Source organism: Medicago sativa, chromosome 2 (genome assembly GCF_051527215.1).
Source record: "Medicago sativa cultivar Bolivia chromosome 2, Bolivia_mono, whole genome shotgun sequence".
Lineage (NCBI taxonomy): Eukaryota > Viridiplantae > Streptophyta > Magnoliopsida > Fabales > Fabaceae > Medicago > Medicago sativa.
In genome coordinates this window covers 35,466,701-35,491,862 of record NC_140750.1, presented here as the reverse complement: position 1 = coordinate 35,491,862, position 25,162 = coordinate 35,466,701, and the positions used below count along the sequence as shown (strand labels likewise).

Genomic DNA, 25,162 nt, shown 5'->3' with positions numbered 1-25,162 from the left:
AGTTCAACGTGTTTCTAATTTATTATACTCGTAATAAATATATTAGTGTGTGTTTGATTAGATAATATTGTCATAGTAGATGAACTTAAATTTGAAGAACATATTTGTTAAATGATCTTAATTTATCTAATGATATTTTTTATCATTTACTAGTGTTATATTTATTTTGTATAACCTGATTCATCCTATTTAAATATTAAGATAAAAACTTTATAGAGACCGCGAGTCATCCGATTCAATCCGATTCTTTCATGCGGTTCGACCAATGATCCAGTGGTTCGACCAATGACTCAATGACCCACTACCCTTACCGGTTCGATGACCGGTCCGGTTTTTAAAACTATGGGTTCACCACAAAATCTTATATATACTATCTCCTTTCCAAATTATGTTATGAGAAAGATAAATTAAATAACAATCTTTCTAATAAGTGTCTCTGGAGCACTCTTTAAGGATTCAAATTAAATAAATAGATTACTAGCAACAGGCCCACGGGCAAAGCGTTGGAGCGCATGTTATACGTAAAAGTGCATTTGTAATGTTTTTGCATTAAAAAATAAAGATGATGATAATGATAATAACAGGGAAATAGTTGTTTTTTTTGAAGAAGCTAAATTAGCCCACTTAAATTGACACTAGAGAGAATCGAACCTGAGACCTCAAGGAGGAGTACACTCCCGGATCTCAAGTCAATACCACTAGAACAGGGAAATAGTTGTTATTAAATACTAGCAAAAAGACGGACACTCACGTGTTTGTTTTTCCGCTCTTTTTATTGTGCTAACAATTGTAAATTATGAAAGTGTTTTTTTATGAAAATTTGATTTTGATTAAAAGTATAAAAATTAGATGTTTGTGAATTTCAAATTATAAACAACCTAACAATATTTTGTAAAAAAAAAAAAAACTAACAAATAGCAAATATAATATAAATTCTTATCTTTTTAAAGACACCAACAACATAACAATATTCTAGGAAAACTAGACGTCGTGTAATCCATACCGTCTGTTATGGGTCCATGGAGAAGAATTTGTCAGAGTATATCCTTACAGTCAGAGTGGACCTTATTCGCTCCTTCTCGGTAAAGTAGAACTGTTTGACAGGGGATGTTTCATCCTTTTTGAAGCCAGGGGAGACTAATTCGCAAGAAATGGTGCTTATTGATGACAAGGTGTTTTGTTGTATATTGGTTCACAATATTTTAACATTGTTTTTTATGATTTTATCTTTATGAAATGTAGTCATAGTTATTTTATATGTTTGGTTGGTTATGTTATAGGAATCGAAGATACATGCAACTATCAGAAAACAGTTGTTGTATGTTTTCCAGAGGAACCTTAAAGAAGGTGAGGCGTACATGATGTTATTTTTCTATGTGGCTCCAAGCTCTGGAGCTTATCGTCTAGCTCTTCATCCCTACAAGATATTTTTCCAGATGAAAACCAAAGTTCAATCATGCACAAGCATTTTGATTCCGAAGTATGGGTTTTTGTTTAGTCCTATTGTTGATGTATGCGGTCATTTTGTTGAATACGAGTACTTGGTTAATAAGGTTTATTAATTATTGTTCTGGATTGGTCGTTTTTTTGTTTTATTTTATTTAGGGTGATTTCCTTTTGTGTGTTAATTATGAGAAGATGTTATTGGGCTGATTACTAGAATGTCAGAAGAGAGGGAATATGTTAGGGGTGGCAAAGTGATTAAGATGATTGTTGTTGAGATGACTGATCGGGTATGGTGTTTTGTTTTGGTGCTTTGGTTTTGATTAATTTTTATCTGTTTTGTGTGGTTGAATAAGTTTTCTCGTCTTTGTATTTTTTTGTAGTGGTAAGGTTGAGTGTGCTTTGTTTGGTGAGTATGTTTATCTTTTGAAGTGCTTGATTGATGAAAAGTTGGATGGATTGGTGGTGTTGATTATACAGTTTGTCAAGATTAAGATATTTAGAGGTATGTTTTGTATATCTAAAATTCGGTTTTAATATATTTAGCATTTCATGCTAATATAAAATCCCTTGGGTTGATGTAGATAAGGTTTCTCTTCAAATCGTTAAGAGTGCAACTAGAATTTTCCTTGATCCAGAAGTACCTAAAACTTTGTCCTTGGAGAATGGGTATGTTGATGTCGAGTTTTATATAGTTGCATATTTCGTAAGTGTTATAAAAAATTTATCTTTGTTTTCCTACGTTGTTTATTTCAACCACGATACCTGATATTGTGGTTCAGTCATCTAACCATGTGCATTTAATGAGTGGACGATCAACACCATCTCTTGAGGATGAGTTTTTGAGTATGTATCCAAAAAAACTCTTTCTAAGTTGAATGAGTATGTTGATGACGGTGTGTTTATTGTAAGTGCCATTGTGAGTGGATCTGTTGAAGGAGATGAGTGGTGGTATCCTACGTGTAAGTATCACAAGGAAGTGACTCTAGATTCTGGCTCTTACTATTGTAAGGGTTATGTGAAACATGTTTTCCACATGGTTCCTAGGCAAATTGTGGTTATTGCTATTGGTTTTATTTTATGTTAAATCTTATTATTATTATTATTATTATTATTATTATTATTATTATTATTATTATTATTATTATTATTATTTTTCTGATTATTAGGATTATGGTTTTCCAGGTATAAGTTGAAGTTGATTGTTGAAAATGACACTGATGATGTTGTCTTTGTTCTCTTTGATAATGATGTTCATTATTTGGTTGATAGGCAGTGTTCTATGTTGGTGTCTAGTGCTAAGGTTTGTTGTGCCATTTTTATCTCGACGAATTTAAGTTGGGAAATTTGGTAATTGTTTTATGAAATTCCTTATCATTTTTGTTTTGTAGGTTGAAGGCTCTGGTGTTTATCCCCATGAGATAGTCGTATTGAAGGGAATGGAGATTCTTTTCAAGGTCGAGAAATCATATATTGCCAGTTCCATCTTTGATGGTTCGTTCCGGGTGAAGAGGGTTTGTAAGGACCAATCTGTCATTGAGTGTTTTGTTTTGGATGGGCTTGATTACACACCTATCAAGGATGAGAATAATGCAAAATTTTATATCTTTGTTTGTTGTATGTATAATGTGAAATTATTTTTATTTTTTTCTATTTATTAAGTGTGTTACACATAATGTTGAGGCCTCTGATGCCAGTGTGGAAGGAAATTTTAAACAAGTTATGCAACGCCCCTATTTTTAATCCACTCGATAAGACGCGTCAAAATAAAATACAATCGCATAAAAAAATAAGGGCGTGTCAAAATAATATTATTTTCATCTACGTCTCAATTAATTATTTTTTTCTTGAACATTATTTTTATCATTTTATTTTCTTAAAGGAATTTCTACTAAATAAAATACGAAATATAAATAGGACACATAAGTCATAATATATTTTAAAGACATCATATAGAATATTTTACAGTGATCCACAAGTCTTCATGAGACCTAATATTAACAAAACATAGTTACCATCTAACTAGAGACATAATACATCAGTCATGCTACATCAGTTCTAATATATCGGCTACCATAATAAAATAGAGTTTTAAGAGACATTACGTACACAACAAACTAATTAGCACTCTTAAACTCCTTCTCGCACGTAAGAAGTCATATCTAAACATGGCTATTAATGAACTCTCCATCTTCAAGGTACTCATCTGGATCAACCTCCTCAGGTGCAATGTCTCCTCCCACTCCATGATTAGCAACTCCAGCGGGATTATCAACATGGGGACCAAAAGGCTCCTGTGGCTCTGGTCCGTGTGGGTTAGCACCCATGTCATGAAGAACTAAGTACAACCTCTAGAATGGTAAAATTATTTCTATGATCTCATGAGTAACAATAGATCTAGTCGGCTGGCCATCAAGTCCCGTAGTAATACGAACAAGACCGGTAAAGTACAACGTTTGGGTTGCCATATTATTTCCCAAACCTCATTCAACGGGTCCTCAATGAACTCGATCCTACGGGTCCCCAAATGAGCTAGGTGTCCTCCGGATATCATCTACAAAAACGTCCGAACATACCAAAAATAAAAACAACGAGATACAAAAACAAACAAAGAAGGGTGAATTACTTGTACACAAGTTTTCCAAGTGATTTATTACATAAGAAAAAATGTAAATAATACACACACACACACACACACACACACACACACTTCAAGATAATATGATAATTATATAGAGATAATATTCTCCTTTTCATCCACTGTGTTACAATAATCACAAAGCATATAACCAATTTTTTATAAGGTTAAATTAGAATTAATAGTTTGACATTCAAAGTGACACATGCATGATTCCTTTTGATTTTTCTCTCGACTCTAGTTTATTGTCTTTTCACAATTTACTACTCCATGGAGATTCCACTCTAATGAGCATAAGGCCGTTTCAGCAAATATATCATGATTATTAGTACTTTGAACAAGCTATGCTTAGACTCCAATCATTCTAGTATGATCGCACTACCTTATCATAGGTACTCTAGTTTTGGCAGGCTCACCATGTCTGGTGGTACGAGTACCTTCTACCCGAGAAGCAATCCCCAACTATTGATAGGCGTTCGAAACACAAGTGCCCTCGATTGGTCCTCAAAGTAACCAAACCATAAATATCCTCATTCCCATCTACACCAGAGTGTATATGGACCTGTTGTAGCTCCTCAATTGTCTCTACTGTTGTTCGCGGATGACTGAAGGATAACAACCTGCAAAACAAGAAAATAAAACGTAAAACCTGAGGCGTGACTATGTCATTGGACTAAGGAATTATCCGCAGAATTGCGCAACTCCCCCAGAATACAACAGGTTCATCTCGGTGGTAATCGTACCGAGGCTATCAGGATACGAGAAATACACAGGCTCAGATAACTCAAGACACTTTGATTTTTTATAAAATTGAAGGAAGAAAGGAAGAGTATATGTTTTCTACGTACAGTGAAAAGCAAAGTTTCTACGTTTATAAAGAAAACAAAAAACCCCATTAGATAACCGTTCTCCTCATAAAAGACAATAATATATATTAATTATTAATGATAAAAAACCCATGAAAATATTTGTAGGATGGAGCAAGTTTCAGTTACTCTTTTCAGGAAAACCGAATAACACATGCTAAAACCAAGTCAAATTCATTTTGCACATTTAAAGCACATTGAAAAATATTAAGTCTAACAAATATCACCTATTAAATAGGTAGATTATTTCAAAAGAAGTTTACGCAAAATTTGCAAAAGAGAAACTCAAGTTCATGTGCTTTTGATAGGATGTATATGAGGAAGGAGATAGATGAATTGTTGGCAATGACTGATGTTGGTCCTTTTGTTGTTTGTGCAAATATCAAAGGTTTTTCCAGGTTGATAAATGATGGTACCATATTTGTGATTGTTTCTAAGCAATGAGCTTGGCTTCTAAATATGTGATGTCTGTCATCGTACCATGTTCAATGTTATTCCAAAGTAATTTATTCCCTATGCATTTTTTCCTTTAGTTGAGTATTGAACTATTTATTGTAGTTGACTAATGTTATGTTTGTTGGTTATGCTTAAGTTTGATGTCTCTGTTGAGGATGGAAGTGGTGTTAATTTTCAAGTTTTTGATCATTTGCTTCTTGGCATCACTTCCATGAACTCGTATGTTTTGGTGAGTTATGTTATTTTGGCCATTATTTCTTCTATATTCCTCTTCATAGATCTTATATTGTATGTTATTTATGTGCAGGAACAAAAATTTATTTTACTCATGCTCGATTGAAGACTTTCAATGGTAAGAACTTTATGTTCATTGTGAAGAAACTTCCCTCATCCAGATTTTCCCTAAACCATTTTTTTGATGTTGTTCATGTTTCTAATGATGTTGGTCTCATATAGTCTTTCGAAAAGGAGGGAAATAATTATACTCCCACTAAGGTTTGTGGTGTTGTATTGAACTTCTTGGTAATAAGTAATAGTTCTGGTTGTAGGTCTAAATATGTTTGTATCTTTATTTTGCAATTCAAGTTTCAGTCATCATTTATCGACACAATTACGTTGCAAGACATGCCTATTTCTTTATCAAATGTATCCAGCTGTGTTGGGCCTCTAAGGTGTTATTTTGGCAAGAAACGTGTTGTTTGTACCCTGCTTCCACCGAAGTTGTTCCGCATCAAAAATCAAAGAGAATATTTGCCAAGCGTAAACTTCTTAGTCTCTTTAACCAAGTTTCCGATGATCCTTTCGTTGAAGATGTGAAGAACTAAAAATCTGCAGACATCTTTATTGTATAATTATCGTTTAATGTTGGGTTTTATGCTTGGTTTGTTTGTGTAAAGTAGTTAATTTGTTGGAAGTGTTAATATATTATGGACTTTTGTGAACTAAGGTTTTGCTCCATTGTTGTTGTTTATGTGGGCTTTAAGTCAAGTTTGTCTAATAGACTTCTGTTGGAACCGTGTGGTGACTGTAACGGTGGTTATATGATGTTGTTGTTCTATATAACGTTGGTTGTGTAATATATGAATATGAATTATGAACTATGTGCTATTTGTATCATCTCACTTGATATTTCTATTACTGTGTTTGATGGTTTGGTCCAAAGGATGGTTGTGACAGAAGTTTATTAGATACTTCATTTTCTTTGACTCTTATGGTAATTTAAAATATACTTTATTTTAAACTAATTGAATTTTTTTTTAAATCAGGAGCGTTGGTTATTTTAAATGGAATTTTTACTAATGTTTTTTTATGAATGGAAGAAATTAATTGAATTCCATGGATTTGACTTGGGGAATTAGTTTTTTTATACTTGATATTATGTATTCAAAATTATCAGTTATGTTATCTTTTCAATGATTTAATTTATGTAAGTCAAATGTCAATAATATCGTATGGTTTTAAGCAAAAATTAGGATTTTATCAATTACAAAAATATATGTATATATATCTAGATACACAAAAGTATGTTGATTGTAAATCGTACAACAAGTGGATTCCATCAAGGAGATTGAAAATTGGGAGGATCATGACTCATTAAATACCCAATTAATATGTACGTGATTAGATTTTTATGACCGTATCCACTGTAGGGGTTTTATTTCATTGCTCTTGATTTTAAATTTAATGTCATGCGATTTGTTTTATCAAACAATTTTTGTTATTTTTATGATTCTATAGGGTTTTATATCATTGCTCTTGGAAACCATGATAATTCAGTTTTGCTATTAAAACCCTCATCTAGAGAGGTAAGGAGCGGCGAGAATTCGCAAGAGAAAGGAAGAGATCAAAGAGATGTGAGGCCGTCCATGGTGCAAATGGGAGAGATGGGCGATAGTGTGTAGTACAAACATGAGCAGTGCACAGTGTCGTTAACGATGACGACGATGGTAGCCTCTCTTTACTCTTCTTCCTTTACGATTTCCTTATTTCTTTTGTTGTTATTACTATTATTATCATTCATTATTATTATTATTATTATTATTATTATTACTACCATTGTTTCAGTCATCATGTATATTCATTTACTGACATTTTAAAATTGTAGAAATACGATTCAAAATTGAACAACAAAGAATAACAACATGACAATGACAATCACCAGTAAAAAAGATAGATACAAGAGGAAAGATTTACCTCTTGAAGGGCAAAGAGGAAGGTATGAAAAATCTCTTTTCCTTGCTTTGATTATCACTCAATCTGATTTGATTTTAAACTCTATTTTTTATGTTCAAAAGCCAAATTTACTATCCTGTTTTTCGTGTGAAAGAGCATCCCTATTTATAGGGTAAATTTGACAGAAAAATGAAAATAAAAAATTGAAATGAATGTCAACTCTTTCATACCAAATATTTGATAATTGTAGTGTGAATCTTCATGCCTCAAGCTAGCCTTATCTTAGAACCATTTTTCTTTGTAGTGCAGGGCTAGAAAACTCCATTTTTCAAACTAGTGGAATTGCTTGTCTGTGCAGTGCAAGGCGAAGAATCAAATGCATTAAAGATAAGAAAGCAACTTGCAAGAAGTTTACGTGGATGGGCATGCTTTAGATAATATTTGTTACTATTTTTGCTTTGATTTCAAGATTGTATCGCTGAAATTTTGGGATTGTGTAGCTGTATTGTGCAATTGGTTAGATTTCTTGCCCACTTGATGAAGATAAAAGTAAAATAGAAACAAATATTGAACCTAAAAGAAAAGATGGATGATCAGGCCACTGTTTTGAGCATGATGAAATACTGTTGGATGCAAAGTGAGAAAAATGTATATGCATATTAAAGAGTTGGCTTGGTCACTGTAACAGCCCGATTTTCGCTAGATTTATTTATTATTTATTTATGTGTGTTGTGTGTGCTATTATGTGATTATTTGCATCTGTGTGTATTTTTGGTTGGGAATTGTAGAATTCGGTGTAGAAGGGTATTTTAGTCATTTTGGACTTAGGGGCATTTTGGTCATTTTGAGAGTAGGGGTAATTTTGTAATTTTGGTTGATGATTATTATTTTGAGTGTTAGTAAGAGTATTATTTTACCAAGTTACTAGAGAGAGTGTAGTAATTATTTTATTTACCGGTAAGTGACCGTTAGTGTTGTAATTTACCATTAAGTGAGTAGTGACATTTTGGGTGTTAGAATAGAAATGGGTTAGGCCCATTAAGGTTTGAGAGATAAGCCCAATTGAATAGAGCACATATATAAACTCTAGTTGTTGGTGAAAATTAGGTTTCACAACATTTCACATTTCATTTCATTTGGGAAGAGAAGAGATAGAAGCTAGAGAGTAGAACAAGATCAAGGGCTAGAGCTAGAGGAGGGGATTCATCATCTAGGAGCTAAATTGAGGCTTGAATTAAAGATTCTTGGTGTTAGAGGTAAGGGGGTTAGTTTTTGATCATAATTTCATCATTTTTCATTTAAACCCATTTTTATGAAATTGATAAATTGAATCTAATTGCTCTGAATTCGTGCATAATTGTTGTTGTTATGATTGAGAACATGAATGGTATGATAATTGCATGTTAGTATGTGAATTAACATGTTGAAATGTGCATTTGTGGGTATATTGTGTTCTTGAGCAATTTTGATGAAAAATGAGGTTGTGATGTTGAATTGTGCATGAATTTGTGTTCATTAGTTGTTGTTGATGATTGTTAAACTGTTGGAATCAAAATTGTGTAACTGGAATCGTTGTTTATGGATTCATGAGGAGATTTGTGGTTATGTTGGTGTTTTGAAAGAATTTCTTGAATTTGATGAAATGAGCTATGTTGTTGTTCTTAATGCTTGAATCATGTTTGTTTAAGTGTATTGAACCTGTTTTGACCCATAAACACTTTCTGGAAGTTGATTTGGGAGTTGGGGGTTTGAAAATTGGGATTTTGGGCAAAAATGGTGTAAAAACCCGAAACTTCTGAGAAATTTCGCAAGAACGGCGCTAATAGCGAAACTGTCTGGACAAGTTTCGCTAATAGCGAAAATTTAGCTAATAGCGAAATTGTCTGGGAATTTCGCTAATAGCGCAGATTTCGCTAATAGCGAAATTGCCCAGAAACAGTTTTCTGTTTTGAGCTTTGGGGGACCAATCCAATACTTCTAAAATGTTTCTTTGGACTTAATTAACACATGTTTACACCTTTAATCCTACTGGAACAAGATTTGAGTTGGTTTGGACTTGAATTTATGAAAATCGTCTAACTTTTGTAAAAACGGTCCAAACGTCAATTTTTCCAAAAACTCGTTTTCTCCGGAAATTGAAGTGGGATTAGAGTTGTATATTGCTTTTATGATTTTTAAAAATGGATGTGATTGGTTTTATCAAGTTTGAACTTGTTTTGCTTTGAAAATGGAAAATTTTGTGAAAAGTGAAAAAGTGAGACAAACTTTGAGTTTTTCTTGAATTCGTCGTTTTTGGCCGATGAAATGCTTATGTATCCTCTATTGCACCTATTAGTGACTTGTGAGAATACATGGCATAGGCAATTGAGCTTGTAGAGTTGGTTTTGGTTCATAACTTCTAGTATTTTTAAACGGTGACTTTTGGAGACGAACTTAGTAGAAATGAATCTTGATGAACTAAAACCTTACGAATCTTTTGTGAATGGTCACATATGATTAAATAATTGTGTTTGAATGATTGTGGAAGGTTGAGAATGATGTTGTCATAAATTGTTGTGTTATTCCATTTTACTTGAATTATGTGTTGTAAATGGAAATGAATTGTAAATCGATGTTGATGAATGTTGATGAATTTTATGTGAGATGTGATTGTTGAATGTATGGGCATGATTCTTGATAATGCAATGTTGTTGAGTTGTTGAAATGTAAAGGGAGGTGTACTTTTACTTTGTTGTTGATAGTTGTTATGTTGGAGTTGTGCATTATCGAGTCATTGCTATATGTCCATGCATCATACCATGTTGTTGTTGTTGTTGTTGAAATGTAAAAGGAGGTGTACTTTTACATAGTAAGAGGAGATGTACTCTTACTTAGATGTTTTGGTGGCATCTATTGTTGTTGATCTGGTACCACATGCATATATGTGTCAAGTCTAGGCGCATTGCATAAATTTAATTGTCAGATGGTTGTGTTTGTGATTGTTAATGATGGGTGGTTTGCTTGTATGATTGAATGTTGATGTTGGACATGTATGCGAATACCTATGAACTCTTTTATATTTGTACATCTGTCTATTATGATTTGATTATGATTAATGTAATACTTACCCCCAGTGGTTTCGACCGCCTACCTGTCTGTATGGATGGGTAGACGTTGTGCAGGACTAGACGCTTGGTGAGTTTGCTTGTTGGATGTTTGGACGACGGGAGCTTTCTCCGTTGTCGTGTCAGTGTCGTAGTATCTAGGCTCTGATTAGGCTTAGCGTCTATTTGTTATTTTTGAATTCTGTTGCTATGTTGTTGCTATTGTCCACTTGTCGGACTTGGAGTATTTTCATATGAGGATATATTTGACCATGGCATGTATATGCTGAAGTTTATGATTTGAATTCCGCTGTGACCGTTGAAATATTATATATATGCATGATATTAGTTGGTTTTATTTTGAGACGTAGCATCTATTTCTAGAATATTTCTGATGTATTCGCGCGTTTTACCGCTTAATAGAAATAGGGTGTTACAAGTTGGTATCAGAGTCGTGGTCAGTCTTGTCTAGACTAGTAGAGTAGTGTTTGTTGTTTTACCCTGTTAGTTTGCGAATGGTAATGAGTTACCTTCGGTACTTGTCTTGTGTTGTTGTGTTGTTGTTCTTATCTGTTGGTTGGTTGTGTGTAGAAGTGAGATGGCTGGCAGTAGAGATGATGGAGCGATTGCTCAGGCTTTGACTTCAGTGGCTCAGGTGTTGGCTCTGGTTAATGAGCAGGCGGCAGCTGGTCATCGTGATCCTGGTGAGGCGGAGGAGCGGAGGTTGGATCGTTTCTTGCGAAACAGTCCGCCGACGTTCAAGGGTAGGTATGACCCGGATGGAGCTCAGAAGTGGGTGCAAGACATGGAGAGGATCTTTCGTGCTATGGTGACTAGTGAGGACCAGAAGGTCAGGTTGGCTACTCACATGCTTGCTGAGGAGGCTGAGTATTGGTGGACCAATGCTAAGGGAAGACTTGAGGCTGGTGGAGCTGTGACTTGGGCTAGGTTCAAGACTGAGTTTTTGAGGAAGTACTTTCTTGAGGATTTGAGGACCAAGAAGGAAGTGAAATTCTTGAACTTGAAGCAAGAGAACCGTTCGGTAGCTGAATATGCGGCGATGTTTGAGGAGCTTTCGAGGTTTTGTCCGTACATCAATGCGGAGGATGCTATGATTTCCAAGTGTGTGAAGTTCGAGAGCGGCTTGAGGCCCGACATCTACCAGTATATGTGTGTTCAGGAGATCCGTGATTTTGATACTTTGGTGCATAAGTGTCGTATGTTTGATGATGCTGGAAGAGCTAAGGTTAATCACTACAAGGCTCAGAATGAGAAGAAAGGAAAGAGTCATGGATTTGGGAAGCCGTACAACAAAGACAAAGGCAAGAAGAGAGAAGGTGGTGGAGGTTCTAAGGTGAATGTTGCTGAGGTGAGGTGCTTCAAGTGTGGCACTTTGGGTCATTTTGCTAATGATTGCAAGAAAGGTGATAGTTGTTACAAGTGTGGAAAGGCGGGTCATAAGGCTTATGAGTGTACTTATGTGGAGAAGGAGATCACTTGCTACAATTGTGGTGAGAAAGGGCATATCAGTACTAAGTGTACCAAGCCGAAGAAGGCAGCGGGAAAGGTGTTTGCATTGAATGCGGAAGAGGTGGAGCATCCGGATAATCTCATCTGAGGTATGTGTTTTATCAATAGTACTCCTTTGATTGCAATTATTGATACTGGTGCTACTCATTCTTTTATCGCGGTTAGTTGTGTTGAGCGTTTGGGTTTGGTTGTGACTCCGTTGTCTCGTGGGATGGTTATCGATACCCCAGCTAGTGGATCGGTGACTACTTCTTTAGTGTGTGCTAAGTGTCCTGTTAGTTTTGGCAATGTTGATTTTGAGTTGGATCTTGTGTGTCTTCCGTTGAAGCATATGGACGTTATTTTTGGTATAGATTGAATGTTGTCTTTTGGTGTTAACATTAATTGTTTGACCAAGAGTGTAACGTTTTCTAAGCCGGTAGTGGAGGAAGGTAGAAGGTTCTTGACCGCGGAGCAAGTGAAGAAGTCTTTGGATGGTGAAGCTAGTGTATTCATGACGTTTGCTTCCTTGAAGGAGAGTAGTGAGAAAGGAGTTGGTGATTTGCCTGTAGTGCAAGAGTTTCCAGAAGTTTTTCCGGACGACATTACCAAGTTACCGTCGGAGAGGGGAGTTGAGTTTGCAATTGATTTGGTGCCTGGAACGAGTCCTATTTCGATTGCGCCGTATCAGATGTCTGCATTAGAGTTGGGTGAGTTGAAGAAGCAGTTGGAAGAGTTGCTTGAGAAACAGTTTATCAGGCCAAGTGTTTCGCCGTGGGGAGCTCCTGTGTTGTTGGTTAAGAAGAAGAATGGTAGTATGAGATTGTGTGTGGATTATCGGCAGTTGAACAAGGTGACAATAAAGAATCGGTATCCGCTTTTGAGAATTGACGATTTGATGGATCAGTTGGTTGGTGCAGAAGTGTTCAGTAAGATTGATTTGAGGTCAGGATATCATCAGATTAGAGTAAAGGCAGAAGATATATCCAAAACTGCGTTCAGAACGAGGTATGGACACTATGAGTATTCTGTGATGCCATTTGGAGTATCTAATGCGCCAGGTGTCTTCATGGAGTACATGAATAGAATATTTCATCCTTTTCTGGATCGTTTTGTGGTGGTGTTTATAGATGATATTTTGGTGTATTCTAAGTCTGAAGAAGAGCATGCCGAGCATTTGAGGATTGTGTTGGGAGTTTTGAAAGAGAAGAAGTTGTTTGCTAAGTTGTCCAAGTGTGAGTTTTGGTTGCGGGAAGTGAGTTTCCATGGTCATGTGATTTCTAAAGGTGGCATTGCGGTGGATCCGTCGAAGGTTGATGCAGTGTTGTAGTGGGAATCACCTAAGTCTGTTTTTGAAGTTAGAAGCTTTCTTGGATTGACAGGTTATTATCGGAGGTTCATTGAAGGATTCTCTAAGTTGGCGTTGCCATTGACGCAGTTGACTCGGAAAGGACAAACTTATGTTTGGGATGCTAAGTGTGAGAAGAGTTTCCAAGAGTTGAAGAAGAGGTTGACGTCAGCTCCAGTGTTGATTTTGCCGAATCCAAAGGAATCGTTTGTGGTGTATTGTGATGCTTCTAAGATGGGTCTTGGTGGTGTGCTTATGCAGAATCGTCAGGTTGTGGCTTATGCTTCGAGGCAGTTGAAAGTGCATGAGAAGAACTATCCGACTCATAATTTGGAATTAGCGGCCGTTGTGTATGTGTTGAAGATTTGGAGGCATTATCTGTATGGTTCTAAGTTTGAGGTGTTCAGTGACCACAAGAGTTTGAAGTATTTGTTTGACCAGAAGGAGTTGAATATGAGGCAGAGGAGATGGTTGGAGTATCTTAAGGATTTTGATTTCCAATTGAGTTATCATCCTGGAAAGGCCAATGTTGTTGCTGATGCTTTGAGTAGGAAATCGTTGCATATGTCTGCTTTGATGGTGAAAGAGTTAGAGTTGATTGAGCAGTTTCGAGATTTGAGTTTGGTTAGTGAATTGACACCGGATGGTGTGAGGTTGGGAATGTTGAAGTTGACAAGTAATATTCTGGAGGAGATCAAGAATGGTCAGAAGGAAGATTTGGAACTTGTTGATCGTGTGGTGTTGGTTAACCAAGGTAAGGGTGGAGATTTCAGGTTGGATGAGAATGGTGTTTTGATGTTTCGTGATCGTGTTTGTGTGTCAAGTGTTCTTGAGCTTAAGAGGCAGATTTTGGAAGAAGGTCACATAAGTAGTTTGAGTATTCATCCCGGAGCGACTAATATGTATCAGGATTCGAAGAGGTTGTTTTGGTGGCCTGGAATGAAGAAGGATGTTGCAGAGTTTGTGTATGCTTGTTTGGTTTGTCAGAAGTCTAAGATTGAACATCAGAAGCCGTCAGGTTTGATGCAACCGTTGTTCGTGCCATAGTGGAAGTGGGATAGTATATCAATGGACTTTGTTGGAGCTTTGCCGAAGACTGCTAATGGTTTTGATTCTATTTGGGTGATTGTTGATCGGTTGACGAAGTCGGCACATTTTGTTCCTATTAAGACCGGTATGTCTGTGGCTAAGTTGGCTGAGATCTACATTGAGCAGATTGTTAGATTGCATGGTGTTCATTCTAGTATTGTGACGGATCGGGATCCGAGGTTTACTTCTAAGTTTTGGGAGAGTTTGCAAGATGCTTTGGGAACTAAGTTGAGGTTGAGTTCTGCGTATCATCCCCAGACTGATGGTCAGACGGAGAGGACTATTCAAAGTTTGGAAGATTTGTTGAGAGCTTGTGTGTTGGAGCAAGGTGTCAGTTGGATTGAATGTTTACCGTTGATTGAATTTACTTACAACAACAGTTTTCATTCTAGTATCGGGATGGCACCGTTTGAGGCTTTGTATGGTTGGAGGTGTAAAACTCCTTTGTGTTGGTATGAGTCAGGAGAAAGTGCTTTGTTAGGACCGGAAGTCGTGCAAGAGACGACCAAGAAGGTTAAGATGATTCAAGAGAAGATGAGAGCGTCTCAGAGTAGGCAGAAGAGTTATCACGATAAGAGCAGGAAAGACATCGAGTTTCAGGTTGGTGCTCATGTGTTTTTGAGAGTGAATCTTGTAACTGGTGTGGGACGTCCTTTGAAGTGTCGGAAGTTGACTCCTCGTTTTGTTGGACCTTTTGAGATTGTTGAGAAGGTAGGGGTTGTAGCGTATCGGATTGCGTTACCGCCATCTTTGTCGAATCTTCATGATGTGTTTCATGTGTCTCAGTTGAGGAAGTATGTGTATGATGCGTCCCATGTGATTCAAGTGGATGATTTGGAAGTAAGGGATAATTTGACCGTTGAGACTTGGCCGGTTAGGATTGAGGATCGTGAAGTGAAGCGTTTGCGTGGCAAGGAGGTCGTTTTGGTTAAAGTGATTTGGGTTGGACCAACCGGTGAGAGTGCCACTTGGGAATCGGAGAGTAGGATGAGGGTTGCGTATCCAGAGTTGTTTTCTTCAGGTAATTTTCGAGGGCGAAAATTCTTTTTAGTGGGGGAGAGTTGTAACAGCCCGATTTTCGCTAGATTTATTTTATTATTTATTTATGTGTGTTATGTGTGCTATTATGTGATTATTTGCATCTGTGTGTATTTTTGGTTGGGAATTGTAGAATTCGGTGTAGAAGGGTATTTTAGTCATTTTGGACTTAGGGGCATTTTGGTCATTTTGAGAGTAGGGGTAATTTTGTAATTTTGGTTGAGGATTATTATTTTGAGTGTTAGTAAGAGTATTATTTTACCAAGTTACTAGAGAGAGTGTAGTAATTATTTTATTTACCGGTAAGTGACCGTTAGTGTTGTAATTTACCATTAAGTGAGTAGTGACATTTTGGGTGTTAGAATAGAAATGGGTTAGGCCCATTAAGGTTTGAGAGATAAGCCCAATTGAATAGAGCACATATATAAACTCTAGTTGTTGGTGAAAATTAGGTTTCACAACATTTCACATTTCATTTCATTTGGGAAGAGAAGAGATAGAAGCTAGAGAGTAGAACATGATCAAGGGCTAGAGCTAGAGGAGGGGATTCATCATCTAGGAGCTAAATTGAGGCTTGAATTAAAGATTCTTGGTGTTAGAGGTAAGGGGGTTAGTTTTTGATCATAATTTCATCATTTTTCATTTAAACCCATTTTTATGAAATATATAAATTGAATCTAATTGCTCTGAATTCGTGCATAATTGTTGTTGTTATGATTGAGAACATGAATGGTATGATAATTGCATGTTAGTATGTGAATTAACATGTTGAAATGTGCATTTGTGGGTATATTGTGTTCTTGAGCAATTTTGATGAAAAATGAGGTTGTGATGTTGAATTGTGCATGAATTTGTGTTCATTAGTTGTTGTTGATGATTGTTGAACTGTTGGAATCAAAATTGTGTAACTGGAATCGTTGTTTATGGATTCATGAGGAGATTTGTGGTTATGTTGGTGTTTTGAAAGAATTTCGTGAATTTGATGAAATGAGCTATGTTGTTGTTCTTAATGCTTGAATCATGTTTGTTTAAGTGTATTGAACCTGTTTTGACCCATAAACACTTTCTGGAAGTTGATTTGGGAGTTGGGGGTTTGAAAATTGGGATTTTGGCAAAAATGGTGTAAAAACCCGAAACTTCTGAGAAATTTCGCAAGAACGGCGCTAATAGCGAAACTGTCTGGACAAGTTTCACTAATAGCGAAAATTTCGCTAATAGCGAAATTGTCTGGGAATTTCGCTAATAGCGCAGATTTCGCTAATAGCGAAATTGCCCAGAAACAGTTTTCTGTTTTGATTGTTTTGAGCTTTGGGGACCAATCCAATACTTCTAAAATGTTTACTTAATTAACACCTGTTTACACCTTTAATCCTACTGGAACAAGATTTGAGTTGGTTTGGACTTGAATTTATGAAAATCGTCTAACTTTTGTAAAAATGGTCCAAACGTCAATTTTTCCAAAAACTCGTTTTCTCCGAAAATTGAAGTGGGATTAGAGTTTTATATTGTTTATATGATTTTTAAAAATGGATGTGATTGGTTCTATCAAGTTTGAACTTGTTTTGCTTTGAAAATGGAAAATTTTGTGAAAAGTGAAAAAGTGAGACGAACTTTGAGTTTTTCTTGAATTCGTCGTTTTTAGCCGATGAAATGCTTATGTATCCTCTACTGCACCTATTAGTGACTTGTGAGAATACATGGCATAGGCAATTGAGCTTGTAGAGTTGGTTTTGGTTCATAACTTCTAGTATTTTTAAACGGTGATTTTTGGAGACGAACTTAGTAGAAATGAATCTTGATGAACTAAAACCTTACGAATCTTTTGTGAATGGTCACATATGATTAAACAATTGTGTTTGAATGATTGTGGAAGGTTGAGAATGATGTTGTCATAAATTGTTGTGTTATTCCATTTTACTTGAATTATGTGATGTAAATGGAAATGAATTGTAAATCGATGTTGATGAATGTTGATGAATTTTATGTGAGATGTGATTGTTGAATGTATGGGCATGATTCTTGATAATGCAATGTTGTTGAGTTGTTGAAATGTAAAGGGAGGTGTACTTTTACATTGTTGTTGATAGTTGTTATGTTGGAGTTGTGCATTATCGAGTCATTGCTATATGTCCATGCATAACACCATGTTGTTGTTGTTGTTGAAATGTAAAAGGAGGTGTACTTTTACATAGTAAGAGGAGGTGTACTCTTACTTAGATGTTTTGGTGGCATCTATTGTTGTTGATCTGGTACCACATGCATATATGTGTCAAGTCTAGGCGCATTGCATAAATTTAATTGTCAGATGGTTGTGTTTGTGATTGTTAATGATGGGTGGTAAGTTTGGACTTGTATTGCTTGTATGATTGAATGTTGATGTTGGACATGTATGCGAATACCTATGAACTCTTTTATATTTGTACATCTTCTATTATGATTTGATTATGATTAATGTAATACTTACCCCAGTGGTTTCGACCGCCTACCTGTCTGTATGGATGGGTAGACGTTGTGCAGGACTAGACGCTTGGTGAGTTTGCTTGTTGGATGTTTGGACGACGGGAGCTTTCTCCATTGTCGTGTCAGTGTCATAGTATCTAGGCTCTGATTAGGCTTAGCGTCTATTTGTTGTTTTTGGATTTTGTTGCTATGTTGTTGCTATTGTCCACTTGTCGGACTTGGAGTATTTTCATATTAGGATATATTTGACCATGGCATGTATATGTTGAAGTTTATGATTTGAATTCCGCTGTGACCGTTGAAATATTATATATATGCATGATATTAGTTGGTTTTATTTTGAGACGTAACATCTATTTCTAGAATATTTCTGATGTATTCGCGCGTTTTACCGCTTAATAGAAATAGGGTGTTACAGTCACTAGTCTACTTGTATGCATACTTTCATGCTCATGTGATGTGTCTTTTGGAAAATGGATTAAACTTGTGTAATCAAAGGATGAAAAGCAAATTGGTTATGAATTGAAATAACAAAGGATCTTGTCACGAATTTGTTATCCTTTTTTTTATAATTTGTTTCAAACATCATTTTGTATTTTTTTGTTTTTTTATATTACGTTTTGGTAATCAAACATTAATTATAACTACACATTTTTTAGTTTTTTTATGAGGAAATTAACAACAATGAAAAAAAACATGATAATATTAAAACTTATTATTAGTTTGGAAATTTTGTAATTTGTCTGGATAAAATTGGGGTACTACACATAGTTTTAAAACTTGGCTTGGTCATTGACTCGGCAGGTGTACTGGGTCAACGATTCAATGGTCGAACCACTTGGTCACTAGTTGAACCGCATGACTGAATCAGATTAAACCGAATAACTCGGCTAGATAACTCGGTCTTAAGGTTAAATTTTTATAAGTATTTAACTATAAGTATTCAACTGGTATTGAAGAGGTTGTTAATCCTGGTGACGTTGACGCCTCTTCGGTTGGATCTCGGGTTGTTTTGCCAGCTTCTTTTACTGGCTGTAAGAGATATATGTTCAATAATTTCAGGATGCAACGACCTTATACAAAAGATATGGGTATCCTGACCTATTTTTAACATTCACCTGTAATCCTAAATGGGCTAAGATTTGTCATCGTCTATCTAGAAGTGGAAATTTTGCTACATACAAGCTAGATATTAGTTGTCGGGATTTCCATATCAAACTCGAGGAGATGATGGTTGATTTCAAGAATGGAATTTTTTTTGGGAAAATTATGGCAAGTGGGTTGACTTTTGTGTATTTGTTTTATTTGCATATAAATTTTTGATTATTGATTCTAAGTGTATCCTTTTGCGTTTTTTTACAAGCGTGTATACTATTTAATTTCAAAAGAGGGGTTTGATGCATGCTCATATTCTTCTTTGATTGGATCATTGTAATAAGTTAGAATCTCCAGCGTCTATTAACTTAGTAATGTGCACCGAATTGCCTGCTCAACATAGGTTTCCAAAACTTTATTCAGCTGTTACAAGTTTTATGATTCATGGTCCATATGGCTTTTCTTGACCTAATTCACCTTGCATGAAGGATCGTCGATGTTCAAAATTTTACCTTATAAAAGTTATTAATCGTACATCTTTTGATGAGGCTAGTTATCAGATATATAGACGTCGTAACCTCGGGGTTACTGTTAATAAAAAATGATTCGAGTTGTATAATCGGAGTGTGGTACCCTACAACCCTAAGTTTATCATGAAGTATCATTCACATGTAAATATTGAGTATTTCAACAAGTCGAATTGCATTAAATATTTGTTCAAGTATATTACTATGGGTGTTGATAGGGTTACTACTACTCTTCATCAAGGTGATGATGAGTATGTTGATGAAATTCAGTAGTACTACGATTGCAGATATTTGTCCCCTTCCGAGTCCATTTGGAGGATATTTTCTTTCCCTATCCATAGTCGTATGCCTTCTATTCAGCGTCTAACGTTTCACATGAAAGGTGACCAGAGGGTTGTTTTCAATGATAGATCCAGTTTAGATACTTTCTTACATTCAAATAGGACTAAAAAAATATGTTTCTTGCTAGGATGGAAGTCAATCTCTGTTATGATGTTGGTCGTTCCTTGACTTACATTCAATTTCCAGGGATGTTTACATATGACCCAAGTAAGCGCAAACGGAAGCCACGACAACAAGGTCAATTGGTTGGAAGGTTGAACTATGTTCCTCTGAGTTGCCGAGAGTTGTATTATATGAGATTGTTGCTCAATGTTCAGGTTAGTTGTACAAGCTTTGAAGATATTCAAACTGTTGAGGGTCATGTTTTTATACTTACCATGAGGCATGTGTTGCCTTGGGATTGTCAGCTGATGATCGATAATTCAATGATGCTATCAACGAGATAGCCATTCTTGCAAGTGGTTGCACCCTTCATATGATTTTTGATGATTTGTTGGTGTGTAATTCCATGAGTGATCTTTTGAAGGTCTAAGAGAGTACTTGGGAGAATTTAGCTGATGGAATTTTGCATGATAGATGTCAGGTGTTGAAATTACCAGGTTTGTGGTAGTATTCATTTTTATTTATTTATTGGGCTTTAGTGATTGTTGTATGTTTTAATCTTTTTTTGTATTATTTTTGTAGATTTAATCATTCCACCGGAAGAATTAAAACAAATTTGTTTAAAAGAAATTAATGAGTTTCTACATCCAAATCGAAAAGCATTAGCTCTTTAGGAATGCATGCTGAAGTTAACAGATGCCCCTTCATATTTATATGATAATTTGTTGTGGATTAACTAGTTATCATATGATTGCGATGAGATGTTGGTTAGTCATAATCAATGTTTTTCTACTTTGAACGCAAAGCAATTGCAAGCATATGCTGACATTGTCCGTGCTGTTGAGAATAATCTTGGTTTCATGTTTTTTGTTGATGGCTATGGGAAGACTTATTTGTGGAAGGCGTTGTCCTTTCGCCTTCGTTATGAAGGCAAAATTGTAATAAACATTGGATCAAGTGGAATTGATTTGATTCTTCTTCCTAGAGGTCGAATTGCACATTCATAGTTCACCATTCCTTTGGATATATCTAAAGAATCATGTTGTCGAATTGAAAAGGGAGGTAAAAAAGCAGCTTTGTTGATAATGACGAGTTTGATAATTTGGGATGAAGCACCCATGGTTAATAGGTGGTAAAACAATTGTGTCTGGTGGTGATAATTTGGGATGAAGCACCATGGTTGATAATTTGTGTTTGGTGGTTAATAGGTTCTGAAGATACTCCTTTTGGTGGTAAAACAATTGTGTTTGGAGATGATTTTAGACAAATTTTGCATGTTGTTCTGAGGGGAGGTCTAAAGGTGAGAAAAACAAAATAGGGGGGTTGAATTGTGTTGGCTTTTTCTGGTTCTTTTTATGAGTGTTTGATACTTGTCAGAATCTGATGGTTCAGAGTCCGACTCAAAGTTTGAGTGCAACGGATAAAACAAAAACACAGAGATAAAAGATTATAAGCAATTTATATTGGTTCCTCCCATAACACAGGAGTAGTTCAATCCCCTTGCACTTCTAAGGGATTTCACTATAATCACTATTGATTACAATTGCTCAAGGACTCTTCCAAGAGACTTCCCAATGCTCAGGCATCCTTTCAAGAGACTTTTATGCTCAAGGTCTCTACCAAGAGACTTCCACTGCTCAAGGACAACCTCAAGAGACTTCTAATGCTCAAGCACACAGGCAAGAAACTTCAAATGCTCAAAGGGTAACTCTAAGAGATTTCTAGTGCTCAAGTTTTGACCAAGAGACTTATGATGCTCAAGCTTCACAAGCAAGAGACTTGTATTTGTTTGCCGCAAATATAAACAAACTTGTTTTTACACCGGATATACAAAATGTTGGTGTAATCTAAACAATCTTTGAACAAACTCTTTAAGACTTCTATGATTTCTAAGATACAAAAGTTGAAACGAAAATCCTAAGTGCTTTTACGCTATTTGATTTGGCAGAGTAATGACACGGTAAAAATAGCAGAGTCTTGTAAATTTTCTTCATGGTCTTCCTTATATAGGCAGGGATTTGAGAGACATTGGATAAGTGTGTCAGCGCATTAAGAGTCTTTGAGAAGCTTTAAATTAAGGACGTTGAGCCATTGCCTAATATGGATAATTTTGTTGGATCGTCATTCGAAAATGCTTTGCTGAAACGAGTTGAGATCCTCTCCATTTGTTACAATAAATGGCAATGTTCATTACTATAGTTTTGGTGTAAATATATGATATAGATACACATATTTTTAGACATTAATTAGACATTTATACACCAAAACTATAGTAATGAACATTGCCATTTATTGTAGCAAATGGAGAGGATCTCAGCTCTATTGAAACATGAAGTATCTGCTCATTCTTATTGCCCTTGAAGTTCTTTGTCTTTTTATACATGTGGTCAGAAGTAGGGGTGGGCAAAAAAACCAAAAACTGAACCGAAATACTGAACCAAACTGAACCAATCTACTATTGAGCTGAACCACTATGTAAAAGTTATGAACTGAACTGTTGAACCCAAATTGAACCAAAAACTCACTACTAAAGCTTCAATCCAAGCTTCGTAACTTTTAGCAACCTTTACAGTTTGGTTTTGACTACAACTTATAGCAACTGTAACAGGCATATAAAATATAAGTGTTTACTACAACAAGGAATTCCAAATCATTCAAAATCAATTCATAAAATTGTGTCAAATAAGTTAATTAATTCAATTGCAGGAACTCAAATTACTCCAAAACATATGAATATGAAATTAGCTACAACAACAGAGCATTATCAAATTTGGGCATGTTAAAACCCCTATCGCTGGAATTCAAATGACTCAAAATCAGATGAAACAGGATTTACCTGGTTTTCAATTCGTTACCTGGATTTTATATGCATCCGATAGAGGAAGTGTAAAAATCCTGTTGTTTTTGTTTTTTATGAAACAGTTCACAATTTTTAAGACCAGTTTAGTTTGGCTTAAATTGTTTCATTATGGTGCGGTTCAGTTCAAATGAATTGTTTTACAGTTTAGTTTGGTTCAAACACAGTTCAAAGTCAGAACTGAACTTTGCCCATCCCTAGTCAGAAGAAGACAAAATTGTGCTCAAATCCTTTGATGTGGACATCTATAGAAGACGATAAATCTGACGTGGAGTCTGGATCCCTCAGGTGCTTATGAAGTCTGAAGGTCTTCCAAGTTTGATGGGGTCTTATGTGTCTGGCTAGGTCTTTTGAGCTTGATGATCTCTTCAGCTTCTGAGAGGCGTCCTTTTCTTCTGATCCAATGTGTGGACTTTTGGTTGACCTTTCTTCAGATCTTCTACCATAGTCTTTTGAGTTTCTCTTGTGCTTTTGATGTTTTAATAGATATTCAATACTTTGATGGATATATTAGATGATCCTGCACACTTGAACAAATATTAGTATATCCAATTGTTCTTCAATACTTTGTTATCATCAAAACCTCGGAGGCATTGTACAACACCTTTCTTATGCTAACAAGGTGTTGCTGATAATTGTTCATGCAACTACTAATTCTTCTCCATTGTGGCATGAGTGCAAAGTATTGAGGTTGACAAGAAACAGGAGATTGCAATTATCGGATGATGCTTCAAACAATGAATCTCTAAAAAAAAATTGCCAAGTGGATTCTTGCCATTGGGGATGGAAAATTAGGTTGTGACAATGATGGTGACGCGGTGGTTGAAATTCCTGATGATATTTGCATTCATCACTATGGAAACCTCGTGGCTGATATTGTTTCGTCCACTTACCCTTCCCTAATTGAAGGCATGCAAGACATTAGTTTTTTCCAAAACAGAGTGGTTCTAGCACCAACATTTGATTTGGTTGAAAAAGTGAATGATTATGTTATGTCTTTGATTCCTGCAGAAGGCAAGGAGTGTTTTATCTAGGATATGGTTTGCAAAGTGGGTGAAGAAGTTGGTACTGATCGTAGGTGGATAAATACTGAGTTTTGAATAGTATTAAATGTTTTGGGATACTAAATCATAGATTGCATTTTAGAACGATTGCCTACAATTTTGGGACTTTTGTAATGTTTTCTATATTTGAGTCTGTAATTCTAGTTTTCCCGAAACATAGCAATTTTAAGGGTTTTTGAAGTAATTCACGAAGAAGTCATGCAAATCGGTAAATCAAGAACAACTGAAGAATTGTCAATACTTTGGGAAGACAAAGAATGAAGATTCAAGAGCCTCAAGAGACTTTACATAGGAAGGAATTCTGTTTCCAAGTTCCGAGGCAAGTTATTTGAAGACGAAGACCTAAAAACGACGAAGATCAAAGAAATTGGGCCCGGAAGCACATAAGCATGCGCCTAGGGCATGTAATTGCATTACCATGCTCCTATAGGGCATGCAATATGCACCTTAAGCATTGCTTAAAGGCAATATGTGCCTTAAGCATATGCTATGCGCCTCAAGCATATTAAAATGTGGGGCGCAGGCGTAATTTTACGTTTTTTGTGGGTAAAGCCTGCGTTTGTAGCCCAAACTCAGTCATAATTTTTTGCTCAGAACTGTGGCAATTCAAGAGGAAGGCTACTTTGGAGCTTCAGGAGAGAATATATCTTCTCCTTGATTTTCTAGGGAATGTTTTTATCTTTAGTTATTTGTTTTTAGTTACCATGTGTAACTAAATATTTTTAGGTTAGAGTTCTAAGATGAACCTCTGTATATTTTTGTTGGATATTTATTTAATGTAATATGTCGTTTATTTGTTTATTTATTCTTTTGTTCGCTATTAAGTTTTATTAGATTATTATTTTATTTCTGTGAGAGGTGCAACCCTAGATTGGGTACTTAGGTTGTGACAGGGCATAATATTGCTATCACTAACTGGATGTTTATATCTTGATATTTATATCCCTTTACTGATAACTATCTGTCTAGGAAGTAAGTAATTATTAACTAGCCAAAGATACCATAGAAATTGTTGACCCTAGACGTAGGTACTTAATGGCTAAAACCCTTTGAGTCAGGTTGTGCCTTACCGA

The 25,162-nt window shown here is 35.7% G+C and overlaps 1 protein-coding gene, 1 long non-coding RNA gene and 1 pseudogene across 2 annotated transcripts; all 3 read left to right on the top strand.

The window, feature by feature from the left end:
- The first annotated feature begins 1,661 nt into the window (after window positions 1–1,661).
- LOC146946560 (uncharacterized) lies at window positions 1,662–7,304 on the top strand. Its single transcript, XM_085748248.1, has 7 exons — window positions 1,662–1,738; window positions 1,827–1,948; window positions 2,028–2,112; window positions 2,356–2,490; window positions 2,629–2,746; window positions 2,835–3,060; window positions 7,141–7,304. The coding sequence occupies exons 1-7, from the start codon at window positions 1,662–1,664 to the stop codon at window positions 7,302–7,304; spliced, it is 927 nt and encodes a 308-aa protein (XP_085604374.1).
- A 1,250-nt stretch (window positions 7,305–8,554) lies between these two features.
- Window positions 8,555–11,016, top strand: LOC146946559 (uncharacterized). The gene is made up of 2 exons (XR_015028259.1): window positions 8,555–8,831; window positions 10,726–11,016. It is a non-coding gene; the product is annotated as an uncharacterized LOC146946559 (long non-coding RNA).
- Window positions 11,017–11,256: 240 nt separating this feature from the next.
- LOC146946558 (uncharacterized) lies at window positions 11,257–24,059 on the top strand (annotated as a pseudogene).
- Window positions 24,060–25,162: the final 1,103 nt, after the last annotated feature.

Excerpts from the sequence above, each read along its gene's own strand:
- LOC146946560 (XM_085748248.1), top strand. The coding sequence starts at position 1,662 with ATGTCAGAAGAGAGGGAATATGTTAGGGGTGGCAAAGTGATTAAGATG. Across the intron at positions 1,739-1,826 it reads GAGATGACTGATCGGGTATG|TGGTAAGGTTGAGTGTGCTT; the intron begins GTGTTTTGTTTT and ends ATTTTTTTGTAG. Across the intron at positions 2,113-2,355 it reads ACTTTGTCCTTGGAGAATGG|TGCCATTGTGAGTGGATCTG; the intron begins GTATGTTGATGT and ends GTTTATTGTAAG.